The following is a 26,419-nucleotide window of genomic DNA, read 5'->3' as shown; positions in this document are numbered from 1 at the left end:
TTGACTAAGCCTGTTCTTCCAAATATGTGGGAACTCAAAAGATATGCTTGATCTCGCTGCTCGCGCTGCTCGCATCACCAGCACAAGAAGCCACTGCTGGAAGCGCTTCCTTCACTGCGATCTTGCAGCAAGACCTCCGCTCGATCATCACGAGCTCGATGCAGCAGCAGTAGCAGCAGAGTATGGCGACCGTCTCCAGTCGTGCCGAGATCTCCCCCAAGCTAGGCTCTTGCACCAGGAGATCCTCCGCGGCAGCCCAGGACTCCTGGAAACCAACGTCTTCATCGGCAATCTCATCGTCGGTGCGTATCGCAAATGCGGCAGCTTGGACGAAGCTCGCGCAGCCTTCGAGAGCCTCAAGCTCAAGAACGTCATCACTTGGAACGCCATGCTCGCAACTCTGGCAGATCATGGCGAGTTCCAGGCCACGCTCCACGCTTTCAGCCGGATGCTGCACGAGGGGACGGTCCCCAGCGTTGTGACTTTCATCTCGGTGCTCGGAGCTTGTGCCGACTGGAGCTCGGGCAACCGAGTTCACTCGCTCGCCACCGAGCTGGGCTTCCACACCGATCTCGTCGTGGGTAATGTTCTTGTCAACTTCTATGGGAAGTGCGGAGATTTGCCACAGGCCAAGATGGTTTTTTCTGGGATCAGCTACAAGAGCACTGCGAGCTGGACTAGCATGGCTGCAGCAAATGCCGAGAACGGGCATTTTTTCGAGGCTTTGCATTTGTTCCGGGGAATGCTGCTTGATGGCTTGCGGCACAACATTCCCAGTTTTCTCACCGCGCTCCATGCGTGCTGCTCCTTGCGAGAGGCTGACGAGATCCATCGGCAAGTTTGTGAGAGCGGGCTGGTTTCTAGCGATGTCTCGATTGGAAACGCGCTGGTGAAAACTTACGGGAAGCTTGGCGAGGTGGAGCGCGCGATGGAAGTGTTTGAAACAATGGCGGTGAGAGACTTGAGCTCCTGGAATGCGGTGGTTGCTTCGTACGCTCAGAACGGCTGCAGTGAAGAAGCTATCGCGTTTTTCTGTCGGATGCTGCTGGAAGGAGTTTCTCCCAATGGGAATTCCTTCGCGGGTGGTGTTCTTAGCTGCGATTGCGGGGAGAAGTTCTCGAGTCTCGTCCGTGGCTGCGTCGAGGAGGGTGGATTCGACGCCGATGTTGCCGTGTCCAATGCTTTGATAACTTTCTACTCGAGGAGCAGGGAAGTGGAGAAAGCCAGCGAGGTTTTCCTGCGGCTGGATCGTCCAAACCTTCTGTCGTGGAACTCTATCATCTCAGCCTGCGTCCAGAACGACTGTGCCGATAGCGCCGTGCTGCTCTTCCGAAAGATGCAGCTCCAAGGATTTGCGGCGGATAAGTTTACACTGACCTCACTCCTGGACGCTTGCCGGTGCTTGTCACTGGGGACGAAAATCCTGGAGTGGACCAACACGGAGTTGAAGTTGCAGCTGCAGCACGACTCTCTTCTCGGCATCGCCATGCTAAATATGTTCGCAAAGTGTGGATGTCCAGCTCGAGCTCGAGAGATCTTCGACGACACGATCACCAGGACGAACAGTTCGTTCGACGTAGTGCTGTGGAACGAGTTGATCAGATCGTACGTAGACAATGGCTGCTTTGACGAGGCCATGCAGAGCTTCCGGATGATGCTGCTGGAGGCCGCGGCGTCGCCAAACTCGGTAACTTTGTCTAGAGTCTTGGCTGCGTGTGAGGACGAGCCGTGTAGAGCGATGGTGGAAAGCTTGGTTATGGAGTCGGGCTGGGGATCGGACGCTCAGGTCTCAAACGCACTCGTGAGCATGCTCGCCAGGAGTGGATTCGTGGAGCAAGCTTTGGAGAGAGTGATCCTCCACAAGCATAACAACGTTGTGGCATGGACGTCGATGATCACAGGCTTGGTGGACAAAGGCTTGCACGAAGAAGCTCTTAAGTTCCTCCCGGTGATGAGAGTGGAGGGCGTGAGGCCGGATGGAGTTGCGTTTGCTGCGATGCTCGGTGCCTGTGCCGGAGCTCTCAACTCGGACCAAGGCAAGAAGATCCACTCGCAAGTTCTGGAGAGTGGTCTGGAATCGGACTCGGCGGTGGCGAGCTCGCTGGTAGCAATGTACGCACGGTGTGGAAACCTGGTGACCGCGTACAAGATGCTCACGTCCATCGAGCAAGAACATCGGCTCGAAGATCATCGCAAAGTTCTCGTCGTCTCGTGGAACAACTTCATCGGAGCTTGCATCCAGCACGGCCAGCACGCCACGGCGGTGACAATGTTTCGCCGGATGCTGCTCGAAGGGATCACTCCAAACAAAGTGAGCTTCATCACCGTGCTTGCGGCCTGCCGCATGGAGTCCACTTCTCGGGTCGGCCATCTCGTCCACAGCGCTTGCAGAGAGTGTGGACTCTTCGAGGACGCGTTCGTCAAGACCTCCCTGGGGGACATGTACGGAAAGCTCGGAAACTTAGCAACCGCTCGCCAGATCCTGCGTGCAGTTCCAGTGAAGAGCTTGGTTTCTTGGAATTCTCTCGTCTCGGCGTTCGCTCAGCACGGCCGTGGAGAAGAGGCTGTGGTATTTCTGTGGGAGCTGCAACAGGATGGTAGCAAGCCAAACGCCACCACCTTTGCGAGCATTATAAACTGTTCCGTGGAAGCGACCGAAGTTTATCGCTGGATTGAATCGATGCTATGCGATCATGGCTTGGTTCCTGGCGTGGAGCACCTTCGAGGCGTGGTGGAGATCTTGGGACGACAAGGAAAGCTGGGAGAAGCGGAGAGGATCATTTCCAAGATGGCGATGGAGTTTCGAGGTGCGATGTGGCTGAGCTTGCTGGGATGGTGTCGCAGGCATGGTGATGTGAATCGAGAGAGACTGGCAGCTGAGAGAATCCTCGAGCTCGATCCTCTCAACGCTGTTGCTCAACAAGTTGTCACGCTCTTGGGCGAGGCTGACAAGAAAGCGTAATCTCCTGGAATTGAAAAATACCTTGTATCAAAACGTTTGCGGTGGCTGACACAGATTCAAGCGTCGGAAAATCTGAAATCGCATCCTGATCTTGTCAGTCGGACTGTCGTGAGTTGACAGTTCGGGAGCCTGTAAAAATCCATTCCCAGTTCAGAAAAAAGATGGAAGATGGAAAGTTTGTAAGGCTTACAATAGATTTGCGCGCTTAAGCATGTTGCGCAAGAAGCTGCTGTGCGAAACCACAGCGATCTCCGTCTCTTTGCGATCCCAAAGCCTGGTTCGTTAAGAAAGCCACCATTCAATACTTGTGGAAACAAAAAACTGGAAAGCTTCTGTTTTTTTTACTTTACCATTGCAGAAAAAGAGTGATTCGTTCTTGCAGCTCTTTCATTGTCTCGGGAGTGTCTGGATTCCACATTTTATCGTCATCGTCTTCGATCTAAGAGAACAAACACAATGAATGTTGCACACCTTGCATCTCATGAAAACACAAACACACCTGCGAAAAATCGACTGTTGTAAACATTGGCGCATAGTTGCTAATGGCCCGTCTCTTGTCAGACGATCGAACGCTCTAAGTGGATTGCACCAAAAAAGAAAAAGAACACGTAAACGAGACGAGATCAAGAAGAAAAAAGGACGAGAAGAAAAACATACCATCCGTTCTCTACACAGTTCCTGTGCAACAAAAGGCGGACTGCCGATCTCTCCGCTTCCAAACACACCGACTGCCGTTTGCAAAGTTCTACAAAAACTGAACGATGAACAAGAAGAAGAAATAGAAAAAAACTCTCACCGAGTCAACGGAGAAACCACAACCAGCTGAACGCGACGATCAATCCCACTCTCTCCCACGATCTTGCGGAGCCTTCCAATCTGATTCGAGCATTGCGATATGAGAAGAAAACGCGAGTGATAGAGAATGAGAGCTCTTACCTGTTCCCAGCCATTGGGAGTGAGCTTGGGATCAAAGAAGTTCTGGTCGCGAGCGCGGGCTTGCTTGAGAGAGGCCTTGCCAATGAAGGAGAGCAGCCACGCTTGGAAGTGGCGCCAGAATGGCCGCAACACGCGAATGAGGAGGCGCGGAGAGAGATGGCGCCATTCGCCCCGGAAGAAGAGGCGATGGAGGCTCACATCGCCATCGACATTGTGAAAGGCTTCTGCGTGTCTTACCAGGTGGATGATCTTCGCTTCCTCCATCTTTCCTTACTACAAACCCTAAAACCCCAGGCTTTAATGTTTTTTATTTTGGACCCAGGACCATTCAAACATTTAAAGGAGTTTAGTTAGTATCCGTCTTAAAATCATTTATTCTGGTCTTCCATAACTATAATACTTCTTAGTTTTAAAATTTAGGGGGTTGGGTTGTGCCAGGCTAAGGCGGTAGTGTAAGGCCAAAGCGACACGTGGAGAGCCGGGCAGCAAGCTACCGGTGGCTCCCCTCCCACAAAAAATTAGATTAATAGCGTTGGGGCACGTGGCCCCATATCAGCTATTAAACTGATAAGAACAGATACTACACTTGATCTTAGCCAAAAGGCCGAGAAAGGTATGAAATTATCGTGGCCCAGCCCTCTCGTTATATACTATGGGCAGGCCCCAATCCTGTGCCACGGCATGTGGGATAGGGCGCGGGCTGACGTGTCACCTAAACAATTAGGGCTATCGGATAAACACGTGTCATCTTGTTTGACTGAAAATGTAGGGTTTGTGGCATGGCGAAGCAAGCTAGCAGCAGTGGCGGTGCTCTTTACGACGCCCAGCGCTTGGCGAGGATCAAAGCGAGCAAGCTCTACGTTTCCAATGCATCTCCTGGCAAGGTAGGCGCCCGCCGTTGCTAATTTCAATTCCAATTTTCTGTTCTTCCGGCCTAGGTTCCAGTCATATACTCCGCAGTGTATAATATCGCGTTCCTGGGATTGGAGAAACTGTAAATAGATTGGCTCTTTCTCTCGCATTGAATCTAAAGAGCGTCTCTCAACTCCCAGCCATCCATTTGACTCTTCCAAGTGGGGAAGAGTGTGTGAGCTGCTGATCCAGAAAGGCGAGCTGGAGTCACGTAGAATTATGGAGCCTGGAGAAGCTACAAAAGAAGATCTTCTCGTGGTATGTTCTAGACTATTTAACTTCAAGCGGAGATTAATTCTCTTGGTTTCCTTCTTTTTTCCATTTCTAGGTACACACACCGGAATACTTGGAGAGCTTAAAGCGGAGTTATGTTGCTGCCTCCATATTGGAGGTAGAAATATTCAATCTTTGTGTTTATATCTCTTTCTTGAGCTCGATCAAACAGGTTCCCCCTGTGGCTTTGCTGCCTTATTGCATCATTCGTTCTAAAGTTTTAGTCCCATTTCGGAAACAGGTAGTTTGGAAACAGGTAGTTTCCCTTGTTTATGTTCTTTTGCGTTGTTTTCAAGGTGGGAGGGTCTGTTCTAGCAGGCAAAGTTGCTTATGAACGGGGATGGGCTATAAATGTTGGAGGGGGATTTCACCATTGTTGTGGCTATAGAGGCGGTGGTTTTTGTGTGTATGCAGACATAACACTCTGCATTCACTTCGCTTTCGCAAATCTCAATATCAGCCGGTATGTGCTTTTAAGAGATCATATTTCCAGAGCTTTCGTTTTCATGAAACGATTGCAGGGCGATGATTGTTGATCTTGATGCTCACCAAGGCAATGGTCATGAAAGGGATTTTGCAGATGATGGTAACTCTTTCTGGTACTTTTCACTTGTAGAGCTCCTTTTCCTGTTTGCCACTTGACTTAATCGTCGCGAACTCCTTGCAGATCGAGTGTTTATCTTTGACATGTATAATCGAGATATATATCCACTGGTACGAACTTGTAAGTTTCTTCGTCATGTTCATGTACACTGCTTTGCAGGATTATGAAGCAAAACGCTGGATTGATCGGCGAGTTGAAATTTCCGTAAGCAGTATTTGTTTATTGTTTCTCAACAAAGCGTGTTATCTTACACGTAGAGTGGAACACGGACTGACTCTTACTTGACGCGTTTAAAGCAAGAGCTTGAGGTTCTCTTTTGTATACTTGTTTTTCTCTTTGTAGCATCTTTGTAGCAACTTCGTAAGTTGCAGGGGGCGTTCCAAGCCTTTGCTCCAGATCTTTTGGTCTACAACGCCGGCACAGACATATTGGAAGGAGATCCTCTCGGCCGATTGGAGGTTTGCTTCAAGTTTCTCGAGCGTTTTCTCAGTCTCGTCCTTGCAGGTTTCACCGGAAGGAGTGAAGGAGCGTGACGAAATTGTTTTCAGCTTTGCTCGCCAGAGAAACATCCCAATTGTCATGCTCACGTCTGGTAAACATTTTTTAATCTTCTTCCATTCCAGCTGCTAGAACAGTGATTCTTTTTCCTTTTTTATTTGTTCCAGGAGGATACATGAGAAGCAGTGCTGGTGTCATCGCTGAATCCATCTCGAATTTACACTCGAAAAAGCTCATCGACTTGGCCGGTGTGAATTAAACAAGAGCCTCTCTCTTTCCAGCGGGGTGAAAGAGATGTCGAACCCGGGACCCCCTAAACGCATATTCGAGAGAGTGATGTAGGGCGACCATTTCTAGCAAGCCATGCCAGGCCATGGAGGCGCGATATTCTTCTCTAAGGCTGGGAGAGGCTCTCAACAGGAGGTACTAAGACTAGCACTGGCTTACATTCTCGATTTACTCCATCGATTTGCTTGTCTAGGTGCGACTATGCCCGAGCTTGCAAGGAGCTCGCCGTGCTGCTCAAACAGGCCTATGGAATTGCCCCCAAGTCTCTCCAGGCGGCTCTCTTCCAGGATCTTCTCGCCGCGTTTCGCATCCTCCAGGAGTAAGAATCTCTTCTTTGAAAGCTTTCGTGATTTCTCTCATTTTTTTTCCTTTGTTCTTTGTGTTTTTTTCTCTAGTTGTCCATGGTGCTCGGCTGGTGATTTCTCCGCTGCCAGTGCTTTGCTGCAAGCTTCTGACTCCGTCTTGCCGAAGCACAAGAAGGGCTTGGCGGCTGGGGAGTTTAGAAAGGCTGCCATTTCCTTGCAAAGGAGCTCCAAGAATCAAAGCGAGCTAGACGGTATGGTTTTGTAAGACTGTTCTTCTTCGTCTTTCTGACTATGTTTTCAATTTTTTTTTCTCGTGAAGAATCCTGCCTGCTTCCGATGGATGTTCTTGTTCACGTTTTCAGTTTCCTGGATCCCATATCGCTGGCTACTGCTGGCTGCGTATGCAGGTTTTGATTTTAATCTCGATTTCTGCTCCAACAAATGTGACAGGTTTCATCTTGTTTTGTGAAGGTCTTGGAATTCAGAGTACAAAGACGCAAACCTCTGGCAGAAGCTTTTCACGGTTGTTCTTGAGAACACGAGTTTTGATCCTACTAGAGTTTTGCAGCTCGCTGGTTTTGAGCTGGGTGATGATGATTCCAGTGCTCCTCTGAGAGTCAAGGATGTTTCGATCCAAAAAATAGGCTGCTGGAAGAAGGCTTTCGAGATCGCAGTTCTCCGTGAGTTGTTTCGTTTAGTGCTTTTCTTGTGTCTTACTATTATATATTTTTGCTTCCCAGGTTCGCCAAAGCTTTTGTATCTCTTCACAAGGGCCCAGTGCTTGACTTGCAAGGCAACGTTTTGGTCATCGGAGCTTTGCTTGCAAACTTTTGCCAACCAGTGCAGCAAGAAAAACTTCCAGGAGCACAAGCTGAGGCCACTGTTGCTAGAACAGGTTTGATCCGCCCTCGTCTTCCTTTACATGGTTTTTCCTAAACTTTGTACTGCGCCACAGGTTGTCAGCTTTGTTCTCATGGGATCAAGACAAGCTTACAACACCAAAAAAGACTGTGATTCAGACGAAGACCAGTATCTTCCTTACGCGAAGTTGTGGGAGTATGCAAAGTGGTTGAGATAGCTGATTTTTGTTATGTCTAGCTAGTAATCAAGTTCACCATTGTCACTGGTGGCAACCAAGGCGCCCTTCTTCATATAATCACGACGAGGAAATCCTCTTAGATTGAATGGAGAGGTGGAATCACTGGGCGGACCTCTCAAGAAACTTGTCGATCTAATGGACTTAACATGTTGGTGTCCCTAGTGTGTGTGATTTCTTGAAGTTGAAACATTATTAATAATCGAATGAATTAACAACAATTTAGTTTTGAGGTGTCGAGGTGGTGAAGTTGATGATCTCAATAAACTCTCCAGTGCAGTGTGTCTTTGCCAGCGCGGGGTTTATGCGGTTGTCCACGATTTGCCCCACCAAGTTACTTCCCTGTGGAACAAGCGCAAAAGAGTACGAGTTGTTCTGTTCACTGAATTGCAAAAACTTGTTGGTGGCTAAAGGAGACATGTAAGGCAAGACAACGTTACCCTTCCCAGGTCCTGCAAAGCCAAATCCATCACAATCAGAGTCCAATCCACTCAAAAACTCTTTACAAAATCAAATGTGGTCAATCTTACCAAAGCTGCCTGCTGGAATGCTTGCAACCCAGTAGGTGATGTAGGACTCATAGAATTGGAATCCAATCATGTCCAACCAGGTGAACATCACCACTGAAAAGTATGAAGGATGTGTGATGTTGATGCCGCGGCGGTCGCCATATCCTTGGATGTTAATAGTGGGAGCCCTGTCAGTGATGTGCAAGGGGGAGGAAGCTGTTCTCCTCGACTGTGGTGGAACTATACTTTATGAGAAGATTAGCATTAGCTGACAACAAACACAAGGAGGAGAATTCACAGCTGACAAGAACACTGCCATTTCTTAGAAGAATTGACGAATCAATGGATTGATGCTTTTATCTATGACATTTTCTCGGGTTTTATACAAGGCCAGTTGACTAAATTCACCCATCCCTTGATCCAAATGATCCCAGATTTCTATAAAAATCTGGGTGCCAAGATTACCATGGACAATTCAAGGTATACTAAATTCTACACCCTCTGCGAGAATAAGTTGCTAAACCATGTAGCTCTACTTGAAAAAAATAAATTAAATTGAGCAGATGTCAATCTTCGGATAAGAGTTACATGCTGTCTACTAACGAAATATCTACATCCCCGATGAATAAAAATATGAATTTTCTTTAGCAGCCACAAAGTATGGTTGGATCGCAGCAGCAGCAGCATTGATCAAGCAGGCAGCAGCAACAAAGCGCAGCCAAGCTGTTAAGGAAAAACTCACCATGAGAAAACTCAGCAAAAATTACAAGCTATTAAGATAGAAACTAGCACTCACCAGCCTCTGAGAAACCCCCCTGACCGCTTCTTTTGCTTGTAGTTTTGTGGCGGTGGATAGTAACCTGTGGAGAATAGAACTTAATTCAATCTAGAAGAACTAGAAGGGACCAAAGAGAGATTGATCCTTTGGGAGAGCTTACCTTGCTGGGGATAGCCATAGACTGGCTGCTGATGGTGGTGTCCGTGCCCCTTTTCCTCATGGTGGTGTTTCGCCATTTTGAAGAACAAGGAAGAATCGCCCAAATTCGCAAGAGCCCAGAAACTAGATCGAAAAATTCAGCTTCCAATCGAAGAGACCACCCAAAAGAATGAAACGAATCGATCGAATTCGGAGGGGACGATCGTCGCCCTATATAAAGGGTAGGGAATGCCGCGTAAATTCAAGTAAAGTCGGTCGCCACGTGTCAACGCGTGTCAATTTGCCACGTGTCATTACGCGGATTTAGGGCCTAGGGCTTGCTTCAAGGAAAGGGGAAACGAGGAGAGAGGGGATCTGTCCAGGAAGATACAGTGCAGGAAGGATTTTCAAGAAGCCTGTTGACATTCTTTTAGTTCTTTTGGAAAAGTATTTACATAGGTTGGTTGAAAAAAAATGTTAGATATTCGAAAATATAATCTTCTTTCATAATCAAATTTTGGATATTCATCTCACATGAGCAAACAATCTTATTTATTATGTAGTTAAGGATGCCATAATGACATCCATCAAAGAGAGGTAAAAAGACTTAGAGAGGTGGGTAACAAGTCTTGACAGACAATAGTCCACACACGTTTGCTGTGGCATCCTAGGCTCGATCCATGCAGTTTTCTTTTTGAGAATGTTGATAAGGGTGTGGGATATGGTACTCCTTTTGGCGGTTCATCAGCATGTTTACAAGGTCCAGTGTTTTCCACATATGATCACACGAGGGATGCAAGAAATTCAAGAAATGCGCGTGAATCCAGGTAGATGATCCTAGGGTAGTTTTGGCGCTTTCCACTCGCAGATCGCCGACCTCACGACGCGATTCGGTGTCAAGTTCTTGTTCTCCAGCGGCAAATTCGTCATCGGCGACGCATCGCTCTTCTGGAGCCAGCGAATGATCGCGTCATACTCGTACGTGTATCCGTCCGACGCGATCACAGGGTATTCCATCACCTCCTGGAAGACGAAGAAATATTTCAAGAGGATGGAGGAATTCCAGGATGATTACCTGGAGAATCGGGCACAGGAAGAGCGTTGGAGCCGCGGATTTCGGTCGCTCCTCGCTGCGAAACAGATGATTCATCGTCTCGAGCATCTGCAACACGTTTTCCAGCTCCGGCCTGTTCTTCCTCTGGACCTCGGCGCAGTTTAGACCAATGCAAGCCAGCTGCGTCGCGGCTGCCAGCGGCCACTCTCCAGCGCTAGTGTCGAGGATCTCCATCAGGTGTCCCTGATCCACGGCAGTGGAAACTTTGTGGATGATTCCAACCGGGCTCGTCGCGGTGAGGAGCTGGAGCAGGATGATCCCGAAAGCAAACACGTCGGACTTTGCATTGAAGCTGCCTTCCCGCTGGTACTCCGGATCGATGTACGCGAAAGTTCCCACAGGTGATGTGCTCCTCACGCTTGTCTCGTCGCCTGGCATGAATCTTGCCAACCCAACGTCGCTGATCTTACTGTTGTAGTTTTTGTCTAGCAGGATGTTGGAAGGCTTGAGGTCCCGGAGCACGATCGGCTGTGGCTTTGCCTTGTGGAGGAAGAGGAGCGCTGTGCCGACTTCCACCGCAATCTGGTACCTCGTGAGGCATGAGATTGGCGGCGAGTCGTCCTTGCAGAACAGTCGATCTTCCAAGCTCCCATTTTCCAGGTACTCGTAGACAAGGCATTTCTTTTCCGGATTTCCGCCTAGCAGTAGAACGATGTGAGGATGGTGTAGTCGGCTCAGCACTTCCACCTTTATTTTCCCATGCTCGTTAGAGATTTTAGAAATTCGAGTGAGTTTACGTACCTCTTGTTCGAACTCTTGTGGTCCTTGCCAACTATCATGTCTTAGAACCTTGACTGCTACGTTGGTCCTGTGGAGAGTGCCTTTGTAGACGTGACCGTATGATCCCTCTCCTATTTTGTTGTTCTCAGAAAAGTTGTCTGCGATGTCTCGGAGTTCCTCAAACGTGAATTGTGTGTACTTGAGCAGTTGTTGCCTGTTGGCCTCTCTCTCAGCTTCTGCTTTACATTGGAGCTCTATCCTGTTTTCCATTTCCTTCCTCCTTCGGATTTCGTCTACCAGTGCTTTTTTCATTGTGTTGACAAGCGTGAGAGCTTCAGCACGTTTCTGCGATTCCTCATCCAGTTTCTTTGCTGTGTTATACTCTCGCTGATTGTCCTCCTCGACCGCTCGCATCAATATTTCCGCCTGGAATGCCATGAAATCGTAAGACTTTTGACGATAGCATCTCCAGTTTACCCGTTTTAAAGCCCAATCAGCCTTCTCGCGAGCTTCCTGGCTCCGTAGTGTTTCAGCGTCGGCAGATTCTTTTGCTTTGTTTGCAGCCACGATGGCATTTTGTAACTGCTGCTTGAGCATGTTTATTTGCTCCAGATCTACAGCCTGCACGAGAGAGTCAGAACAAAATGCTGTTCTTGTAAATCTAACCTTGGGATCCGCAGGCAGGGGCTCGCTGATGATACTACTGGGCGAAGACTCTCCGAATTCTTCTTCAGTGCGAAAGGCTGGTGGCACAACTGTTAGTTCCGGCGTTTGAGGTTGGTAGCTTCCTTCAGCAATCTCATCCTTACTGTCACTTCCTCGCATTGATAGGTGACTTTTCAGCGGAGAGGTCGATACCATGAGAATTTCGCGATTCAAAGCGTCAGCTTCCAGCCAGCTAGAGGATGGAGACGGAGATAAGGGGAAAATGAATTTGTCCGCCACACTCGGACGAGCAGGAGATGAATTTGTACGAGGGAATGAGTGCGGTGGTGAAGCATTCCTGAATGATGCCAATTTCGAGGATTTCGATATGCACTGTACAGTACAGTAATCTGGAGCATGTTTCCGAACGTAGTCTGAAACTCCCGACCTCAATCTCCTGATGAAAGGAACTAAAACTGTGTGTCACATTGCAGGAAACAAGCTTGCTTACTTACAGAAGGTTTGTTCGGGACTCTCCAAGAACGAATGTTGTCACTTGGTACTTCTCAATTTGCTCCACCAAAGACTTACCAACATCGTCGCTCTCTACGAGAACGAATTCTGCTTCCACCTGTAAGTCAAGTGTTTCCTTTGAGTTTTCAGCAAGCCGATCGGACCTCATAACGTCTGCAGACATTTTGCAGCTCCTGAGAGAAGTCCGCTGTCTTGGCCTCCTTGCTTACCATATACGCTGCAAGTTTTTCCTTCGAAACTTGCGATACAGGTACTCTCCCAACTTACACAATTTGTTAGATGCAAGTGATGTTTCTAAAGAGTGACTTACCAGGAGTTGTAATTGTTCGGACAACAGATCGGACATGGAACAGAAGAAGCTCCCCGTTCCTCTCTACTGCATTTTCTAGCGTCCACTTCAGCACTACCCCAGAACGAGCATCAGGGACCAACGCAACACCCGTTTTGTGTAAAGGTACCCCGTAATCCACTTCCATTCCTTCTATTTCCTCAATTTCCATAGCTGCTCGTTAACCTTTTCTTTGCATCCCCAGGCAATTGGGAACTCTAGAGAAAATGATAGTCTAGAGCACATCGCTCTAGAGTGTATCGAGCATATTTGGATATGCTTCAAGACGATTCCACGTCTTGACTTTCTACGTCTTATTTTAAAGACGAAGTACCTGGGCAACAGCCGCTACCGACGGGAATCAACAGCCTTCGTAGTCTCCAGACAATCTCTGCAAAGGTGGGCCGTTGATCCGCTTTCTTATGCCAAGCAGCTTCGATCAGCGCCGGCAGAAATTTCTCGGTACTGTTGCTTGGAAGGGCGGGCCGAAGATCTTCGTAGGCCACAGAAAGAGCTATCTGTCCAGGAAGCGTGAAGAAGTGGAATGTGAGACTGAATCCGGAGAAATCTCACCTGCATTGGCCCCGAGGATAATTCTACGTAAGGTGGTTCTCCTGTCGCAAGCTCGCATAGAATCACGCCGAAACTACAAACGAAAACAACGTAAGCAGCTAATACATTCTCTAGAAACTTGGCTCACCTGTAAACATCGCAGCTTCCATCATACGGCTCGTGACGAATGACTTCCGGTGCCATATAAATATATGTTCCTGGATAAAACGGTAACGACGGGACCTGAAAGGGAAAGCTTTTACCAGTCTCTCCAGTGAGTGACTTCTCATCGTCCTGCAGAAAACGCCCAAAACCAAAGTCCGCAACTCGAGCGTGAAGGCCGTCATCGAGAAATATGTTGCTGGGCTTCAAGTCGCGGTGGACAACCCGAGGTTTAAGTTCGTGAAGGTACTGTCAAGAAGAGAAGCGATTCAACCATCTCGTAACTAATCCTGTTTTTACAGAGCGTACCTGCATTCCAAGAGCGACTTCCAGTGCCACACGCAAGCGAGAACGCAGGGGAGGAAGAGGATGGCTTCTTTGCTTGCGACGCTTCTTATCACCATGCAGCCATTCCGTCAAAGTGAGTGGAAAGTATTCGGTGACGATCCACGCGTGCTCGGGAGGGCGAAGGCAAGCGGCCAGCAAGCGTATGACGTACGGGTGACGATTTTTGGAGAGGAGCTCAACTTCTTGACAAAATCTACTAAAGCTTTCCTGCCGCAGAACAAGAATTTCGTAAGGAGACTCCTGATTTTAAAGACAGTTTCTGCTGACCATATCTTGGAAAGAATGAGGCTGGATGCATTTGACTGCCACGTCCAGACCGTGCCAGATGCCGCGGACTGTAACGGAGCTCGTCCCTTTCCCAAGCGGACCTTTGAGCTCCACCTGAGGACCAAACTCAACTGGTAAACAAGTCTCCCTATTTTCGTTTTCTAGACTTTCTACCTCTGAGCTTGAACAGGCCCATCCATTTTGCTCGGCTTCGCACTGCAGCAACTGGAGCCGCTCGAAAGCTCTCTCCGGCTGCTGCTGCTCTTGCTGCTGCTCTTGCTGCAAATCGAGAGGCTTAAAGCTCGAAGCTCTCCGCTGGTGCGTGACAAGCTCCTGGCATTCCCTCAGGGCGTCCCCGAGCCTCAGCGCTTGCGACTTGAAAGCATGTTTGAGCTCCCTCTGGGCTTCTCTCTCGCGCTCCAAGTCCGTCACCTACAAAGGAAAAAAAAAAGAACTCTTTAGGCAGAGGAGAAGAAATTTTCAGAACCTGCTTCTCAAGTTTTTTAACTTCATCTGACAAAATCTCCAGATTCAGAGAACCACCCTGTAAGCAAACCATGGAATTAAACTCATCGCGAAGCTCTTTTGCTTACTTGCTGCGGTTGTGAGCTGCTGCGTCTGAACCACGACATGGTCACAACAGGAACAAAGGAAAGAATTTAGAGCATACCACGACAAGGCTGTGGCATTGGAAGGTACGATAGACGCGGCATATTAAGATCAAAATTTTCAAAGCTTTGCATTAACGAGCAGCGAGCGCAGTACATAAAACCAGGAAAGCTTAGCTTAGCTTAACTTGTTCGTCTGCCGTAAGCCTCTTCTTCAGCCCATCAGGTCTGGAAAACGAAGAAAAAACATTATCCAAGCAAAGAGAGATCAAAACAAAAGAGCAACCAAGGAAAATGGTAAGCCAAAACTAGTGGAATGAGAAGCTGGAAAGCAAAACAAACGAGAAAGAAAAAAACTTCTTTCTGACAGAACAAAGAACCAAAAAAGACCAAAGGCCGCGATGCCCATCTTGTGCTGCGAGAAATATCACACTGGAATGAACCTTTTGGATTGAGCCCGCTATTTTGTTTGTCTTCTGCAGAGATGGTGACTTTGTTCAATATTACCTCATTGTATTACAATGACGGGTAGAGGTAGTGTTGATCAAAGGCACCATCTCCACAAAACACAAACAAAATGGTAAGCAGACATCCGAAGTGCAACAAAACCAAGAATGAAAAAGGAAACAAGTGAACCATTGGGCTGGGGCAGCTTATATTGCCCAGACAGGAAGCTTCTACAGTCTGTGTGAAGAGATCTGAAGAGATGTTAATGAACGGCGGCAAGTTGTAAAATATTCCAACAAACGGTCTCAGTCATCGATGCCAAAGGAGATGCGAGCATGCTCTACTTGACCACATATTCTAGAATTTCGTGCGAGACTAATGTTTGAGTGTGTGGGCAAAAGTAGCATCGGAATGGCGACCGTTCCCGTCGTCTATTCCAATCCGCTGCTCATTCGGGAGAATGAGAGAGGATTTGGCAGATGATCTCCATGCGCTGCAGCGCTGGATCAGCAAGATACCCTGAGAGGGAATTTAAACCGATGCAGCAACTGTTTCTGGAGATGGCAGGGGGCAGCATTGTGTCCTAAGACTTTCCACGCATTGCTATGAAATGCGTGGAAAACTCAATACATCAAGATCAATTTTAGGACGATCCCAAAGCAAGATAGCCTCTCGTGGAACGCCGTGGTGTTTACATATGCCCGTTCCCGGTATCTTGCTCGAGATGGTAGATGTCATGACAAACGACTCCAGGGCAAACACAAAAATCCAGAAGAAAAAACTCAATGCGGATTTGTGATGGGAGCTTACTCTATATCCCAACCATTCAGTCGGACATGTATCCTCTTTTGTGATTATTCACATCACGGACTATTCCTGCTCGAAAGTGGAGTTTTAGTGTTTCAAAAGTTTAAGAAAGGTGACCAGTCTGCGTGAAAGATCTTGTTGGTTTAATCACCGTTCGAGCTCGCTCCTTAGATAACCTGGCGCGCTCCAATCCGCCACATTGGAAAAAGAAAAAGAGATAGAGCTTGGCGAGTTTGTTTGGATTAATAGTACTGGCAACATCTTGGAAGACCCGGCATAGAGAAGCTGGAAGAAAGTTTACTGCTAAATGGAAGAAAAACAAACTTTTAAGAGGCCAGCGTCGACAAAGCGTTTGATCTCTCAGTTTCCGGATCAGTGTTTGTAGGAGACGCGTTGAGAGCAAGCCTCTTCCGGCTAGCGGATCTTCGTAGGCCACAGAATGAGCTATCTGTCCATCATACCGCTGAGGTGATATATGTCCTGACCTGAAAGGGAAGGAGCTCAACCTCTTTCCTGCCGCAGAACAAGCATTCGTAAGTGGACTTCTTTATTTGAAAGATTGTTTTTCCTTCTACTGATCGGATGCATTTGACAGCCACGTCCAGACGCGGACTGTAACAGAGCTCGAGGATCAAATAACAATTCTCCACATTTTTCTACCTCTGAGATTGAACAGGTCCATCCACTCTGCTCTGCTTCGCACTGCAGCAACTGGAGCCGCTCGAAAGTTCTTTCTCCCTGCTTTTGCTGGTGCGCTTGCTGCAAACCGAGAGGTTTCTCGAAATTCTCCGTTGGTCCTGGCTTGCGACTTCAAAGCATGTCTGCGCTTCTCTCTCGCGCTCCAAGAGGGCTCCAAGATTGTCAATTAAAAAAAAACAAAAATCAGACTCGAGCTTTTTAAACTTCTTGCCAGGAAGGGTGAGAACATAAGAGCTATAAAAAATCAAAATGTACATAAATCTATTCAAGAAGAGAACCAAGCAAACCATGGACTTAAACTCATCGCGAAGCTCTTTTGCTTACTTGCTGAGGTTTTGAGCTGCGTCTAGACCACGACATAGGCAGGCACAACAGGAACATAGGAATAGAAAGAAAAGAAGCATACCACGACAAGGCTGTCAGGGTCAGACCAGATGATTTGATCTCGAGGGTGATTTTGATCGGAAAGTATGGTATAGCTTCAGAGAAGATCCTGTGCATGCAGAGGTGATCTTGATATTATGATCGATGACATCGAAAAATCTACAAAATTCGGAGCGCGCTTGGCGCGAAGCTCCTCCCGGCCACGTGGCGCGATGGCGAGCGTTGGATGGGAACATTTACTTTCATGAGATCCATGCCGCCCACATACCATAATGGAAGTATATGAAATGCGTGGCAAAACCGATGGATCAAGATATTTTATGAGAAGGATCCCAACGAAAAATAGCCTCTCATGGAACGCGGTGCAAGCAAACGACTGGACTATTGTTGCTCGATTTCTGTTTGAAAGGTGATCAGTCTTTTTCTGGATCAGAATGACCGGCATGGATTTGCTGCTCATGAAAAGCTCAGGGTGGGACATGCACTTTTCAATCCTGCAAGCGTTTAGAGCAAGCCTTTCTCTCTTACAGGCTAGAAAGAAAACTGAACCTTTTCGTGAATTCGCATCGAATCTTTAAGAACCAGCAACACAGTATTGGGATTTTCAATGTGCGCCTCGGCAACATTCGGACGTTCACTGTGTGTTGAAGTAAAACAGAAACATGACAAGGCTTGCTTCAAGGCACGACAGACGCCGTATGTAAGATCAAAATCAAAACTTTGCATTAACGAGCAGCGTGAGCAGTACATAAAAACCAGACTCGGGAAGGCTTAGCTTAGATGATGCCAATCTTGTTCGCCACATCCAAAGCGTCGATGTCTGCTGTAAGCCTCACGTACGCCTTCTTCAGCCCATCAGGTCTGGAAAAAAGAAGAAAGTGGTAAGCCCATGAATGAAAACAATGAGAAGCTAGAAAGCCAAAATCAATCAGACAAAAGAACCAAGAAACGGTAAGCCCACACACGAAGAAGTGAATTGAAAAGACAAACGAGACTACCACCGAGGAAAGAAAGAAAGAAAGATTACCTGATCAGCGTGTTCACCTTCTTGGTCTGGATATCGTACATCATCTTCACGGCGTTCTTGATCTTCTTCTTGTCGGCCCGGATGTCGACGATGAAGACCAGGGTGTTGTTATCCTCGATCTTCTTCATGGCCGACTCGGTGGTGAGCGGGTACTTGAGCACCTTGTAGTGATCCAGCTTCTCGCGATTTGGGGCGCTGAGGCGGGGATACTTGGGAGCTCTTGCCTGCTTCAGGGTCTTGGGCCTGTGGAACGTCACAGAGGTCCGGACCCTCCTCCGCCGGATCTTCGGTGCCGGATTCTTCACCGCCTTCGCTGCCTTGGCGGCCTTGGATTTGGCATCCTTGCCTAGAACACAGCGGCGATTCGGTATGGACGAAATCGAGAGAGAATGCGGCGATTACCTTTGGCTGTCGGAGGCGCCATCGCTCGTCGCCTCTAAACCCTATCCCCGGCGGCGCCAAACCCTAGAACAATAGCCCTAAACCAATATATTTGTTTTAGCTTAAACGCGGTTATAGTTATAGTAAAACAGAGTTTATTAAGCAGATGCTATCGCCTGTAAGGCACATATCTATGGTCCTTCGCAGCGTTCTTTTGCCTCCTCTTCGCGAGGAAATTTTCGAGCTTTCCGCAGGTCTGGAGCCCAAAATTTTTTGTGAGAAGATGAAAAACCTGGGAGAAAGAAAGGAGAATGTCTACTCTCACCTTTAATTCTTTGTACTTTTCGATCAGAGCAGCTCGTCGTTTGTCAGCTGCACGAAGAAAATGGAGACGATTTAGACAAAAGAGTGTGAGGGTGATTGGTTTCGAGCTTACATTTCTTCATGTAGAATGGCTTCTTTCCCTGCTTGACTAGTTCTCGTTCCATCCTTTTTTGCTCGGCTGCTTTTTCGGCATGCTTTCTTCTGTCCCTCTCAGATTGCAGCTGCCTTTCCTGCGATTCAAAGACTACACTAGAAATCGCCACACAGTTCAGGACTTTACCATCAAAGAGATTTCGTTTTTCTTCTCGGAAATCAGCTCGGGATCTTTCGCTTTCTTCAATGACTTGAAGAGTTCCTAAGGACAACGATATATATCCGTAACTGTGATTTTCTTGAAGGAACTAACTCACTTGTCGTTCAGCTGGGAGCTGTTCGTCGTAAATAAAATTGTATGCCTTTTTAAACCTGTAAAGTTTCATCAGTAGAAAATTTCACAGGTGCACGCAAACCACTACCGCGATTCATCGTAGTCTCCGCACAGCGATTCGAATCGAGGATCACGTATCACCTGTAAGAAAGAAGAACAAAAGAAAAGAAAAAAACTCATCAAGTCTCCAGAAGAAAAAAAAAAAAGTCTTACTCGTTTTGATGTCTGCATCACGTCCCTGAATCTGCCAACCGGCTTCTTACTCGAGATTTCCATCGGCCTGGAGCAAAAACCTCCAATTTATCATTTTCTATTGAAGCACAGAACCACGGGATACCTGTTCTTATTCAAGCGTTTCAAGTCTGCCTTTGTTTTGCCCCGAGCAATCTTTGAATGCCCCTCGGCTTTTGCCTTCTGGAGAAGCTCGAATGGAACATCCGCGACCGCACACCGCAACATTTCTTCCTGGAATCCAAACACTGAGCCCTACTTCATTTTGGAAAAAAAGAAGAATCCCGCACCTCTTCCGACCCCTCGGATCCCGATAACGATCCATCGCCCTCTTCGCCTCGATCTCCAGCTACTTGATCTTCGTCTTCTTCCTCCTCCTCCGATGAGCTCGCTGCCAGCGCCTCATCATCCTCTTCCCCTGACATTTGGTAGCAGCAAAGAACCCTAAAAACCTCTAAACGTTTCAAAGATCGGACGGACAACACTCTGCCAAGTGGGCAGCTACATTCTTGCGTATTTGGCCAAAGAAATTCGGGTTAAAAACATTGGGCCCTAAAAATAACATTCCAGTGACTTTGGATTGCGATGTGTCGCCGATGAATGCTCGCGCTCGTGGCGGCGCGATGGCATTCACATCCCTGGCGCTGCCCACACTCGTCTGGATCCTCGTCGCCTGGCTCGTCGCGCTCCACTTCTTCACAGGTTGGATCTCCTCGCCCTCTGCCGCCACTGCGCGAAGCAATCGCCGTAAGGATAGGGATAATCCGGTCGCCAGGCTCAGCGATCTCCTCCGCTACTCGGAGCTGGAAGAGATTGAGGAAATTCCGGTGTTCTCGGTCAGGAGCAGCAGTGGCAAGAAGCACAAGAAATCTTCCAAATCCGCCAAATCGGCCATTTCCGACGATCCTTTGAGCGAGCTGTCGCCGGACAGGCGCCTGTTCTACTTTCCGGATCGAAATCTGGCCGCCGTGGATCCCAGCAGCAGCAGCGAGGAGGAAAGGGATTTTTTCTTTCCAGGGAGAGAGTGGAGGGATGTGAATGGATTGCCGATACAAGCACACGGGGGTGGGATTCTCTACACTCCAGAGACGAGGACATTCTATTGGTATGGAGAGAACAAGCAAGGACCGACTTATCGCCTCCACAAAAAATCCAGCGCTCGGGTAAGTTTCGTTTACTTTGCTTCGCGTTCACTTTCTTTCTCCCTCGCGTTGTTTGCATCACGATTTCTCTCAGGCATTGATCGTTTGTTCGTTCTTTTCTCTATTGTTTTTTTTTCCTTGGTGCCTGCCATGATCGTCTTTCGTTGTTTGCATCTCTCGGGCTTGTCGTCCTTTTCTCTATTTTTTGGTGCTTGTTATGATCGTCTTGCTTTCATAGTTTCCGTGAAATAGATCTCTTGGACATGTGCTTTTCATGACTTTGTATTGTTCATTTCAACGTGACGTTCTCTTGCAAGCTTTACAAAAGATTCTCGCGGACTGTGTCGTTCTTGACAAAATCGATCCTTCACGATCGATCAATAGTGTTTCGCTATTCGCTTTTGTCGTCTAGAACTCCAGTAGTTGTATTTTTCTTTCGCTTTCTCTCACCACTGTAATTTAAACTGTTCCACAGGTGGATCTGATAGGCATCAGCTGCTACTCCTCGCAAGACCTCTGGCGCTGGAAGAACGAGGGCCTGGTTCTCAAAGCCGACACCACCAACACCAGCAGCGATCTCCACACCAGCAACGTTGCCGAGCGTCCCAAAGTCATCTTCAACAATCACACCCGGCAGTTCGTCATGTACTTGCACATCGACAACGCAAACTATTCCAAGGCCAGCGTCGGCATCGCGACGAGCTCGTCTCCCCTCGGCCCCTTCACGTACCTGGGCAGCACGAAACCACACGGCTTCGATAGCAGGGACATGACCATCTTCAAGGACGAGGACGATGGCTCTGCCTTCCTCGTCTACTCGTCGCAATCCAACAGCGAGCTCCACATCTCCCAGCTCACTCCCGACTACCTGGGCCTCTCTCCAGCAGTCTCGCGCGCGCTCGTCAACCAGCACAGGGAAGCTCCGGCCGTCTTCAAGCACGGCAACTTCTTCTACATGATCACGTCGGGGTGCACGGGGTGGTGGCCGAATCAAGCGCTGCTCCACGCGGCCGAATCGATGCTGGGGCCGTGGGAGACTCTGGGCGATCCGTGCGTGGGTGCCTCGGACGAGTTTCGGCTCACCACCTTCTTCTCCCAGGTCGCGTTTGTTCTTCCGCTGCCGGGGCTGCGAGATCTATTCGTGTTCGTCGCCGATCGCTGGAACCCGGGGAATCTGAGCGACTCGAGATACGTGTGGCTTCCACTCACGATCGATGGGCGTCTCGACGGCCCCCCGGAAGACGATAGCTTCGAGTTTCCAATGTGGTCTCGTGTGTCTGTGCGGTGGCACAGGAAATGGAAGCTCCCGGAACATTGGAAGAACGCGAGCCTTGACGACGACGAAGGTGAAATTTCCTTGTAAATACTTTTTTGTTACCGGATGATTTTAATCTCAATATTTTCAATCGATAGAAATTAGGTCTTCACGGCTTTGTTCGAATTTCTTGTTCGCGGGAAGCGCTAGGTTTTGCAAATGGCACTTGGGTATGATCTACTGGTACGCATCTTTCTCTCGATCGGCTGGGAATCACTGCTGCAAGCCAGCGGCGTGTGCAAGGAGTGGAGAGCCATCATCAAATCCGCCGAGTTTAGGGCGCTGTGGCGGCCGCGTTCGAGCGACGAAAACTGTGTCCTCCTCACGGCTTACACCTCCCACTGGCAGCATCACCCTCGACCACTCCACGTCTGCGCCTGGAGCCCCAAGTCGCGCGTCGTCTCTCCGCTCCCGGCGTGGATGAAGCTCCCGCTCCCGCCCGGCTCCTTCTTCGACATCGTCGCCTCCTCCGCAGGCCTGGTGCTCATCCGCCAGCCGTCATGGGCCGACCGTGAGACGCCCGGGGTGGAGTTCACGGTGGGCAATCCGGCAACCAACGAGTGGGTCAGGATCCCACGCCTGGATCCGCAGCAAGCCGGTCGAATCTACAGCATGACTGCCGACCCGGCGACTGGGGAGTTCAAGCTGCTAGACACCCATAACAGGCGTATCTACGAATCAAGCTCGCGGGCCTGGGGCCCGATCCTGAGCTTGCCTGACATCGCCGACACAGGCGAACTCAACGCTAAGACAGATACGCTGGGGTGTCTCCCTTTCGTGTGGGAGCACAAGGGAGTGCGCTACCGGGCGTGCGCAATCGCTGATACCTATGTCACGTACAAGGTGTGGGTGTGGACAGGCCAGTGGCGAGGGGTTGCGAACGATGTCTTGGACCTCTACTTCGACTCCATGGATGGCGCTGGTCAGTGGCTTGGGGTTGGGAGCAGTGATTTGGACGAGACGGGTCTCTACATTGACTGCTCCATGGCGCTCGAGTGCCAGGCTGAGGGCAATCTCGTGTGCCTGGCCGGCCAGTGCCGCGATCGTTACGGTGAGAAGTGGGCTGACGAAGGTGCCGAGCCTTTGCCACCCGTGGTCTACGACTTGGATTGCGGCGAGTGGATGTACATCCGCGCCAAGAGTGAGTATGTGCAGTACAGGCGGGCGGTTGTTTACCGCCCCTCGCTTGTGAGGCCCTCTGGCGTCGAAGGAGCTATGGTGCTTGATCCCGAGGGTGGCAAGGGGCACAAGCGAAAGAAGGAGCAGCAGCCGCCAGATACGGTTCGCAGGATCCGGCAATGTAGGATGAAAGCACTCGGCGGCATGGAGGCTGAAGTGTTTGAGGACATCTTCTTCATGATGTAAGAGTATTCTCATTTGATGTGGAGCTCATGCCTTCGGGCTGCTGTGACTGCCATCTAAATCGAGGGCTCAAAGCTACAATCGAGTTCACTGCGCTGCTTAGAGAACGCAGGGACTGGGAAATCTATCTAGCAGAGGAGGAGATGGAGAGGATGACAGTGAAAAAAATTTCTTCCAGTTTGATGACCAACTAGAAAAACTCTGTCGTTGGCTCTTGACGTCGTAGCCGTACTCATACTTCCAAAATCAATGAGCGCTGCCTGGATCTGCAAAAGAAGAAGAAGTCGTCGAGTCTCTCAGCTTTCTTTCAAGTGCCAGGCGAAATTCTCTCACAGGCAGTCTCACGCGCAATGGGAAACGCACGGCAAGTTTTTACCTGGTGGCCGAATCAAGCGCTGCCGAATTGATGCTGGGACCGTGGGAGACTCAGGGTGATCAGTGCATGGGTGCACCAGAGCTGCGAGATCTACGAGTCGACGCAGACGATAGAGTGATCACAAGAAAAAGGCTTGTAAATACGTTTTTCACCTTTTCCCGCGGATGAACTAGAGCGATTGTTGGGTATGATCTTCTGGTACGCATCTTCCTCTGTGAAAGGAGTGGAGATCCATCATCAGATCCGCCGAGTGTTGGAACTCGGCATTCCTCTTATCGACGAAGATAGAAGGGAGAGCGCTACATGGCGTGCGTAATTACGACAACGGCATCACGTACAAGGTGTGGAGCGTGGATGGCGCTGGCCTGTGCCAAGAGGTTGCGAGCAGTGTCTTGGACCAGACGGGTCTCTACATTGACGGCTCCATAGCGCTCGAGTGCCAGGGCGAGCGCATTGCGGCGTATGCCCAAGCCAGGCGATCAAACTGTACCGCTTTCTTTCTCTACGTCTTGCTCAAGTTAGGACGAGGCTCTTCATACCGTCTTGGATCCAATCAAACTTTGCGAACATTTTTATAAGACCACGTTACTATATGCAATCCGTTGCAACGTGTTCAAGGGTGTTGCCAGATGGTTAAAGCTCACATAAGTGACGAGAACAAACTTGCAAGCATGAAAAACTTAGGAACTACAACAGCCTAATATCAGTAACTAGCTAATGTAGTATCATTCACAGCTGACTTGTACGTATTCCAAGAGAATAAAGTACAAGTTATAACATATGCTCCTGGATTTGTAGTTCTCTACTGTCAGTGATTCAGATAGAGAATCCAAGAGCCAGTGGTGCTCCAATGGATTTCCTAATTATCTGCTAAGTTGAGATGTCTAGTCCGCAACGGCGTGTGTTCAAATCTAACTCTCAACGGAAGTAAAAACTAAATTTTGGGAAGAAAACTTGCAGATGGAGCGTGTTGGGTGTGACTTGTTACTGGCGTGGAAGGAGCTCTGGCGCTTGAGGGAGGGTGGAGGGGCACAAGCGCAAGAGGGAGCAGCAGCCGGCGGACACGCTTCGTCGAGCTCGAGCAGTGGAGTTTCGATTCACCACCTTTTGTTCTTCCCGCTGCCGGGGCTGTGAGATCTTTTCGTGTTCGTTGGTTTCCACTCACGATTGATGACATCCATTGATCGTTGGTAGCCATCTCCGCTACTCGGTCGCTCATCCTGGACGTCCACGATCTTGCTCAAGTGTCATCGTTCTTTGGCAAAGTGAGCTGAAAGTGGAAGAGAACTGGACTGAGCGATAAAACTAGAACGAAGTTTGTAAGTTTGTGTTTGTACCTGGATCTTGCTCGGAAGTAGGCGAGTAAAGATTAGTTCTTTTGTCAGCCAAGCAAGAGAAAACTTACTGTGATCTGCTACGAAGAAAACGCGTGATAAGATTTGATATCCTTAGCAAGGCAAAGCGAAAACTTCTCTCAACTGGCACGAGCGCTGACGAGCATCTCTGGTGAAAATAACTCAATCCTTCGGCAGCGTGATCCAGTCGAGCGATTGCATTCGGCGGAGCCAAACGTATCCGTAATGCATGTACCAAAAACTTCTCAATCTCTCGCTCCTGGCCGAGTAGAGGCACTGGTCAGCCTATTGTGCGATGCCTTGCATGAAAAGCTCGAGCTCGCTTCTTGAGCACCCCGAGGATAACGTGCTAGTTCTTTCTCCTCTCATGCCGAGTTAACTCCGTAGTTGTAAACTCTTGCGGCCTTTAGGATTTAGGAATAGAAATGGCTGTGCGGGTATTTCTTAAATCACAGATCCATGGCAAAGCGGGCGTGATTGATACGTCTGTGCAAATTCTGGAAGCACAGGGCTACGAGTATGTGGGAGAGTTGGAGCAGCTCACATACGAGGAAGTGATTGGCGTCAAAGTGCCTCTCTTTGCTGCTAAGACGCTGCAGCGGCTCCTCAAACAGCCAGGTATGTGCATGGTTTTTCAGTTTCCAGTGCCTTGATTTTGATTTGGGTGGTATGGCTGCATTCTGAGTGATTCTTTTATATCTTTTCGTTAGACACTTCAGCCAGCGTGTTTCAAAGTCTGGGCTTACTAAAAGAGGGCTTAGTAGAGGAGCGTAACACGCCGAGGAACTCAGCAATAGAGAAGTTGTTACAATGGTAATGTTTTTCATAGCTTATATGGCTTGATTTTAGTCTTGGCATGGTTTGTATACAAGTCTGAATCAATCACAGTTGGCATATTGGGCATAAGGATGAACAGGGTCTCATTCATCACAAGAGGATACAAAGGAAAACACACCCCCTTGATGTCCCCTAATTGCCTACCGCGCCTCTAGAGTAGAGAGCTCTGGAGAATATGCTATGGCAGCATATTAAGGTGCTCGCTCAAGGAGCTCTCTCAAGCCAAGTGCTTGTACGTGTCGCTGGAACAAGGCTGGAGGTAACGCCTTGGTAAAAATATCTGCGACCTGTTCTGTTGTTCCACAATGGATGAGCTCCAAAACACGCTGGTTCACTTGATCTCGAATATAATGGAACTGCACCTGGATATGTTTGGTACACCCAGATTCTTGGTGAGTGCGATAATGTCTGGTCCCCTTCAAGTCGCGAAAGATGCGTTTGACTGCCAACCAATGAGGAAATCCTGGAGTCTCGAGAAACTGGGCACACTGCTCCCGCTGAAAAAGCCAAACCTGGCCGCGTGCAGCCCATCAGGTAGACTAAGCTGCCAACCATCTGCGGTACGGTATCTGCTTCACCTTCTCGCATTCCTTGACTGTTTGTGGGACTTGATCTTTGCTGAGATGGAGGCCGGCTTCCATAGGAGTTGACGCTTCATTCAGGTCAGCAAGATGAAACCTCTCCAAGATATCGTCAACATACTTCTGCCTGCCTGTCGCGTATAATCT

At 48.8% G+C, this 26,419-nt stretch overlaps 8 protein-coding genes and 1 non-coding gene across 14 annotated transcripts; 4 read left to right on the top strand and 5 right to left on the bottom strand.

Moving 5' to 3' along the window:
• The first annotated feature begins 43 nt into the window (after positions 1–43).
• Positions 44–2,962, top strand: LOC9643943 (pentatricopeptide repeat-containing protein At3g09040, mitochondrial). The gene has a single exon (XM_002983766.2). The coding sequence runs from the start codon at positions 44–46 to the stop codon at positions 2,960–2,962; it is 2,919 nt and encodes a 972-aa protein (XP_002983812.2).
• Positions 2,925–4,501, bottom strand: LOC9644187 (phosphoglycerate mutase-like protein 1). 2 transcript variants are annotated; one of them, XM_024688796.1, is made up of 7 exons: positions 3,899–4,501; positions 3,759–3,838; positions 3,620–3,707; positions 3,462–3,536; positions 3,313–3,401; positions 3,153–3,236; positions 2,925–3,091 (listed from the first exon to the last, which is right to left on the bottom strand). In XM_024688796.1, exons 1-7 carry the CDS (start codon positions 4,160–4,162, stop codon positions 3,019–3,021), a joined length of 753 nt encoding a protein of 250 aa, XP_024544564.1. In that variant the 5' UTR covers positions 4,163–4,501; the 3' UTR covers positions 2,925–3,018. The 2 variants fall into 2 exon arrangements, with proteins under 2 accessions (XP_024544564.1, XP_024544563.1); XM_024688795.1 differs by having other exon boundaries at positions 3,759–4,501.
• LOC112351300 lies at positions 4,323–4,515 on the bottom strand. Its single transcript, XR_002994073.1, has one exon. It is a non-coding gene; the product is annotated as a U2 spliceosomal RNA (small nuclear RNA).
• A 124-nt stretch (positions 4,516–4,639) lies between these two features.
• On the top strand, positions 4,640–6,518 carry LOC9643942 (histone deacetylase 2). 3 transcript variants are annotated; one of them, XM_002983765.2, is made up of 13 exons: positions 4,640–4,782; positions 4,837–4,892; positions 4,951–5,068; positions 5,139–5,201; positions 5,256–5,324; positions 5,380–5,546; positions 5,605–5,669; positions 5,751–5,797; positions 5,847–5,891; positions 5,945–5,995; positions 6,059–6,145; positions 6,192–6,279; positions 6,353–6,518. In XM_002983765.2, the coding sequence occupies exons 1-13, from the start codon at positions 4,678–4,680 to the stop codon at positions 6,442–6,444; spliced, it is 1,053 nt and encodes a 350-aa protein (XP_002983811.1). In that variant the 5' UTR covers positions 4,640–4,677; the 3' UTR covers positions 6,445–6,518. The 3 variants fall into 3 exon arrangements, with proteins under 3 accessions (XP_002983811.1, XP_024544621.1, XP_024544623.1); XM_024688853.1 differs by having other exon boundaries at positions 5,139–5,324; XM_024688855.1 differs by having other exon boundaries at positions 4,697–4,782; positions 4,844–5,068; positions 5,139–5,324.
• LOC112351285 (F-box protein At5g52880-like) lies at positions 6,449–8,057 on the top strand. The gene is made up of 7 exons (XM_024688856.1): positions 6,449–6,608; positions 6,667–6,792; positions 6,869–7,029; positions 7,098–7,185; positions 7,250–7,458; positions 7,519–7,673; positions 7,734–8,057. Exons 1-7 carry the CDS (start codon positions 6,559–6,561, stop codon positions 7,854–7,856), a joined length of 912 nt encoding a protein of 303 aa, XP_024544624.1. The 5' UTR covers positions 6,449–6,558; the 3' UTR covers positions 7,857–8,057.
• Positions 8,058–9,985: 1,928 nt separating this feature from the next.
• LOC9643865 (U-box domain-containing protein 35) lies at positions 9,986–13,068 on the bottom strand. Of its 3 annotated transcripts, none has more exons than XM_002983654.2 (7): positions 12,623–13,068; positions 12,456–12,574; positions 12,294–12,409; positions 11,611–12,235; positions 11,155–11,559; positions 10,375–11,100; positions 9,986–10,322 (listed from the first exon to the last, which is right to left on the bottom strand). In XM_002983654.2, the coding sequence occupies exons 1-7, from the start codon at positions 12,810–12,812 to the stop codon at positions 10,137–10,139; spliced, it is 2,367 nt and encodes a 788-aa protein (XP_002983700.2). In that variant the 5' UTR covers positions 12,813–13,068; the 3' UTR covers positions 9,986–10,136. The 3 variants fall into 3 exon arrangements, with proteins under 3 accessions (XP_002983700.2, XP_024544675.1, XP_024544674.1); XM_024688907.1 differs by having other exon boundaries at positions 11,155–11,754; positions 11,800–12,235; XM_024688906.1 differs by having other exon boundaries at positions 11,155–12,235.
• A 4,547-nt stretch (positions 13,069–17,615) lies between these two features.
• LOC9643863 (60S ribosomal protein L23A) lies at positions 17,616–18,419 on the bottom strand. Its single transcript, XM_002983652.2, has 3 exons — positions 18,344–18,419; positions 17,942–18,287; positions 17,616–17,775 (listed from the first exon to the last, which is right to left on the bottom strand). Exons 1-3 carry the CDS (start codon positions 18,363–18,365, stop codon positions 17,691–17,693), a joined length of 453 nt encoding a protein of 150 aa, XP_002983698.1. The 5' UTR covers positions 18,366–18,419; the 3' UTR covers positions 17,616–17,690.
• Positions 18,420–18,460: 41 nt separating this feature from the next.
• LOC9644186 (ribosomal RNA processing protein 36 homolog) lies at positions 18,461–19,761 on the bottom strand. Its single transcript, XM_002983651.2, has 9 exons — positions 19,595–19,761; positions 19,411–19,538; positions 19,287–19,353; positions 19,162–19,214; positions 19,057–19,111; positions 18,927–19,001; positions 18,759–18,876; positions 18,648–18,694; positions 18,461–18,578 (listed from the first exon to the last, which is right to left on the bottom strand). The coding sequence occupies exons 1-9, from the start codon at positions 19,727–19,729 to the stop codon at positions 18,492–18,494; spliced, it is 765 nt and encodes a 254-aa protein (XP_002983697.2). The 5' UTR covers positions 19,730–19,761; the 3' UTR covers positions 18,461–18,491.
• Positions 19,762–19,869: 108 nt separating this feature from the next.
• Positions 19,870–21,852, top strand: LOC9644185. Its single transcript, XM_002983764.2, has 2 exons — positions 19,870–20,467; positions 20,922–21,852. The coding sequence occupies exons 1-2, from the start codon at positions 19,901–19,903 to the stop codon at positions 21,807–21,809; spliced, it is 1,455 nt and encodes a 484-aa protein (XP_002983810.2). The 5' UTR covers positions 19,870–19,900; the 3' UTR covers positions 21,810–21,852.
• The last annotated feature ends 4,567 nt before the right edge of the window (positions 21,853–26,419 follow it).

Source organism: Selaginella moellendorffii, unplaced genomic scaffold (genome assembly GCF_000143415.4).
Source record: "Selaginella moellendorffii unplaced genomic scaffold, v1.0 SELMOscaffold_59, whole genome shotgun sequence".
NCBI classification, from domain to species: domain Eukaryota; kingdom Viridiplantae; phylum Streptophyta; class Lycopodiopsida; order Selaginellales; family Selaginellaceae; genus Selaginella; species Selaginella moellendorffii.
This window is presented reverse-complemented; position numbering and strand designations above follow the sequence as displayed.

Bases quoted from the DNA above. Each gene is read 5' to 3' on its own strand.
- LOC9643942 (XM_024688853.1), top strand. From the start codon at position 4,678: ATGGCGAAGCAAGCTAGCAGCAGTGGCGGTGCTCTTTACGACGCCCAG. The intron at 5,670-5,750 runs GTAACTCTTTCT...AACTCCTTGCAG, and splicing joins AAGGGATTTTGCAGATGATG to ATCGAGTGTTTATCTTTGAC. The intron at 5,798-5,846 runs GTACGAACTTGT...ACTGCTTTGCAG, and splicing joins ATCGAGATATATATCCACTG to GATTATGAAGCAAAACGCTG.
- LOC9644186 (XM_002983651.2), bottom strand. From the start codon at position 19,729: ATGTCAGGGGAAGAGGATGATGAGGCGCTGGCAGCGAGCTCATCGGAG. The intron at 19,112-19,161 runs GTAGTGGTTTGC...GAAACTTTACAG, and splicing joins GGAGACTACGATGAATCGCG to GTTTAAAAAGGCATACAATT. The intron at 18,695-18,758 runs GTAAGCTCGAAA...TTCTTCGTGCAG, and splicing joins GCCATTCTACATGAAGAAAT to CTGACAAACGACGAGCTGCT.
- LOC9644185 (XM_002983764.2), top strand. From the start codon at position 19,901: ATGAATGCTCGCGCTCGTGGCGGCGCGATGGCATTCACATCCCTGGCG. The intron at 20,468-20,921 runs GTAAGTTTCGTT...ACTGTTCCACAG, and splicing joins ACAAAAAATCCAGCGCTCGG to GTGGATCTGATAGGCATCAG.
- LOC9643865 (XM_024688906.1), bottom strand. From the start codon at position 12,812: ATGGAAATTGAGGAAATAGAAGGAATGGAAGTGGATTACGGGGTACCT. The intron at 12,575-12,622 runs GTAAGTCACTCT...AAATTGTGTAAG, and splicing joins CCGAACAATTACAACTCCTG to TTGGGAGAGTACCTGTATCG. The intron at 11,101-11,154 runs GTACGTAAACTC...GGGAAAATAAAG, and splicing joins CACAAGAGTTCGAACAAGAG to GTGGAAGTGCTGAGCCGACT.
- LOC9643943 (XM_002983766.2), top strand. From the start codon at position 44: ATGCTTGATCTCGCTGCTCGCGCTGCTCGCATCACCAGCACAAGAAGC.
- LOC9644187 (XM_024688795.1), bottom strand. From the start codon at position 4,162: ATGGAGGAAGCGAAGATCATCCACCTGGTAAGACACGCAGAAGCCTTT. The intron at 3,537-3,619 runs GTATGTTTTTCT...CAATCCACTTAG, and splicing joins AACTGTGTAGAGAACGGATG to AGCGTTCGATCGTCTGACAA. The intron at 3,237-3,312 runs GTAAAGTAAAAA...TTAACGAACCAG, and splicing joins ATCACTCTTTTTCTGCAATG to GCTTTGGGATCGCAAAGAGA.
- LOC112351285 (XM_024688856.1), top strand. From the start codon at position 6,559: ATGGAGGCGCGATATTCTTCTCTAAGGCTGGGAGAGGCTCTCAACAGG. The intron at 6,609-6,666 runs GTACTAAGACTA...TTGCTTGTCTAG, and splicing joins GGAGAGGCTCTCAACAGGAG to GTGCGACTATGCCCGAGCTT. The intron at 6,793-6,868 runs GTAAGAATCTCT...TTTTTTCTCTAG, and splicing joins GCGTTTCGCATCCTCCAGGA to TTGTCCATGGTGCTCGGCTG.
- LOC9643863 (XM_002983652.2), bottom strand. From the start codon at position 18,365: ATGGCGCCTCCGACAGCCAAAG. The intron at 18,288-18,343 runs GTAATCGCCGCA...GCTGTGTTCTAG, and splicing joins GGCGCCTCCGACAGCCAAAG to GCAAGGATGCCAAATCCAAG. The intron at 17,776-17,941 runs GTAATCTTTCTT...TCTTTTTTCCAG, and splicing joins AAGGTGAACACGCTGATCAG to ACCTGATGGGCTGAAGAAGG.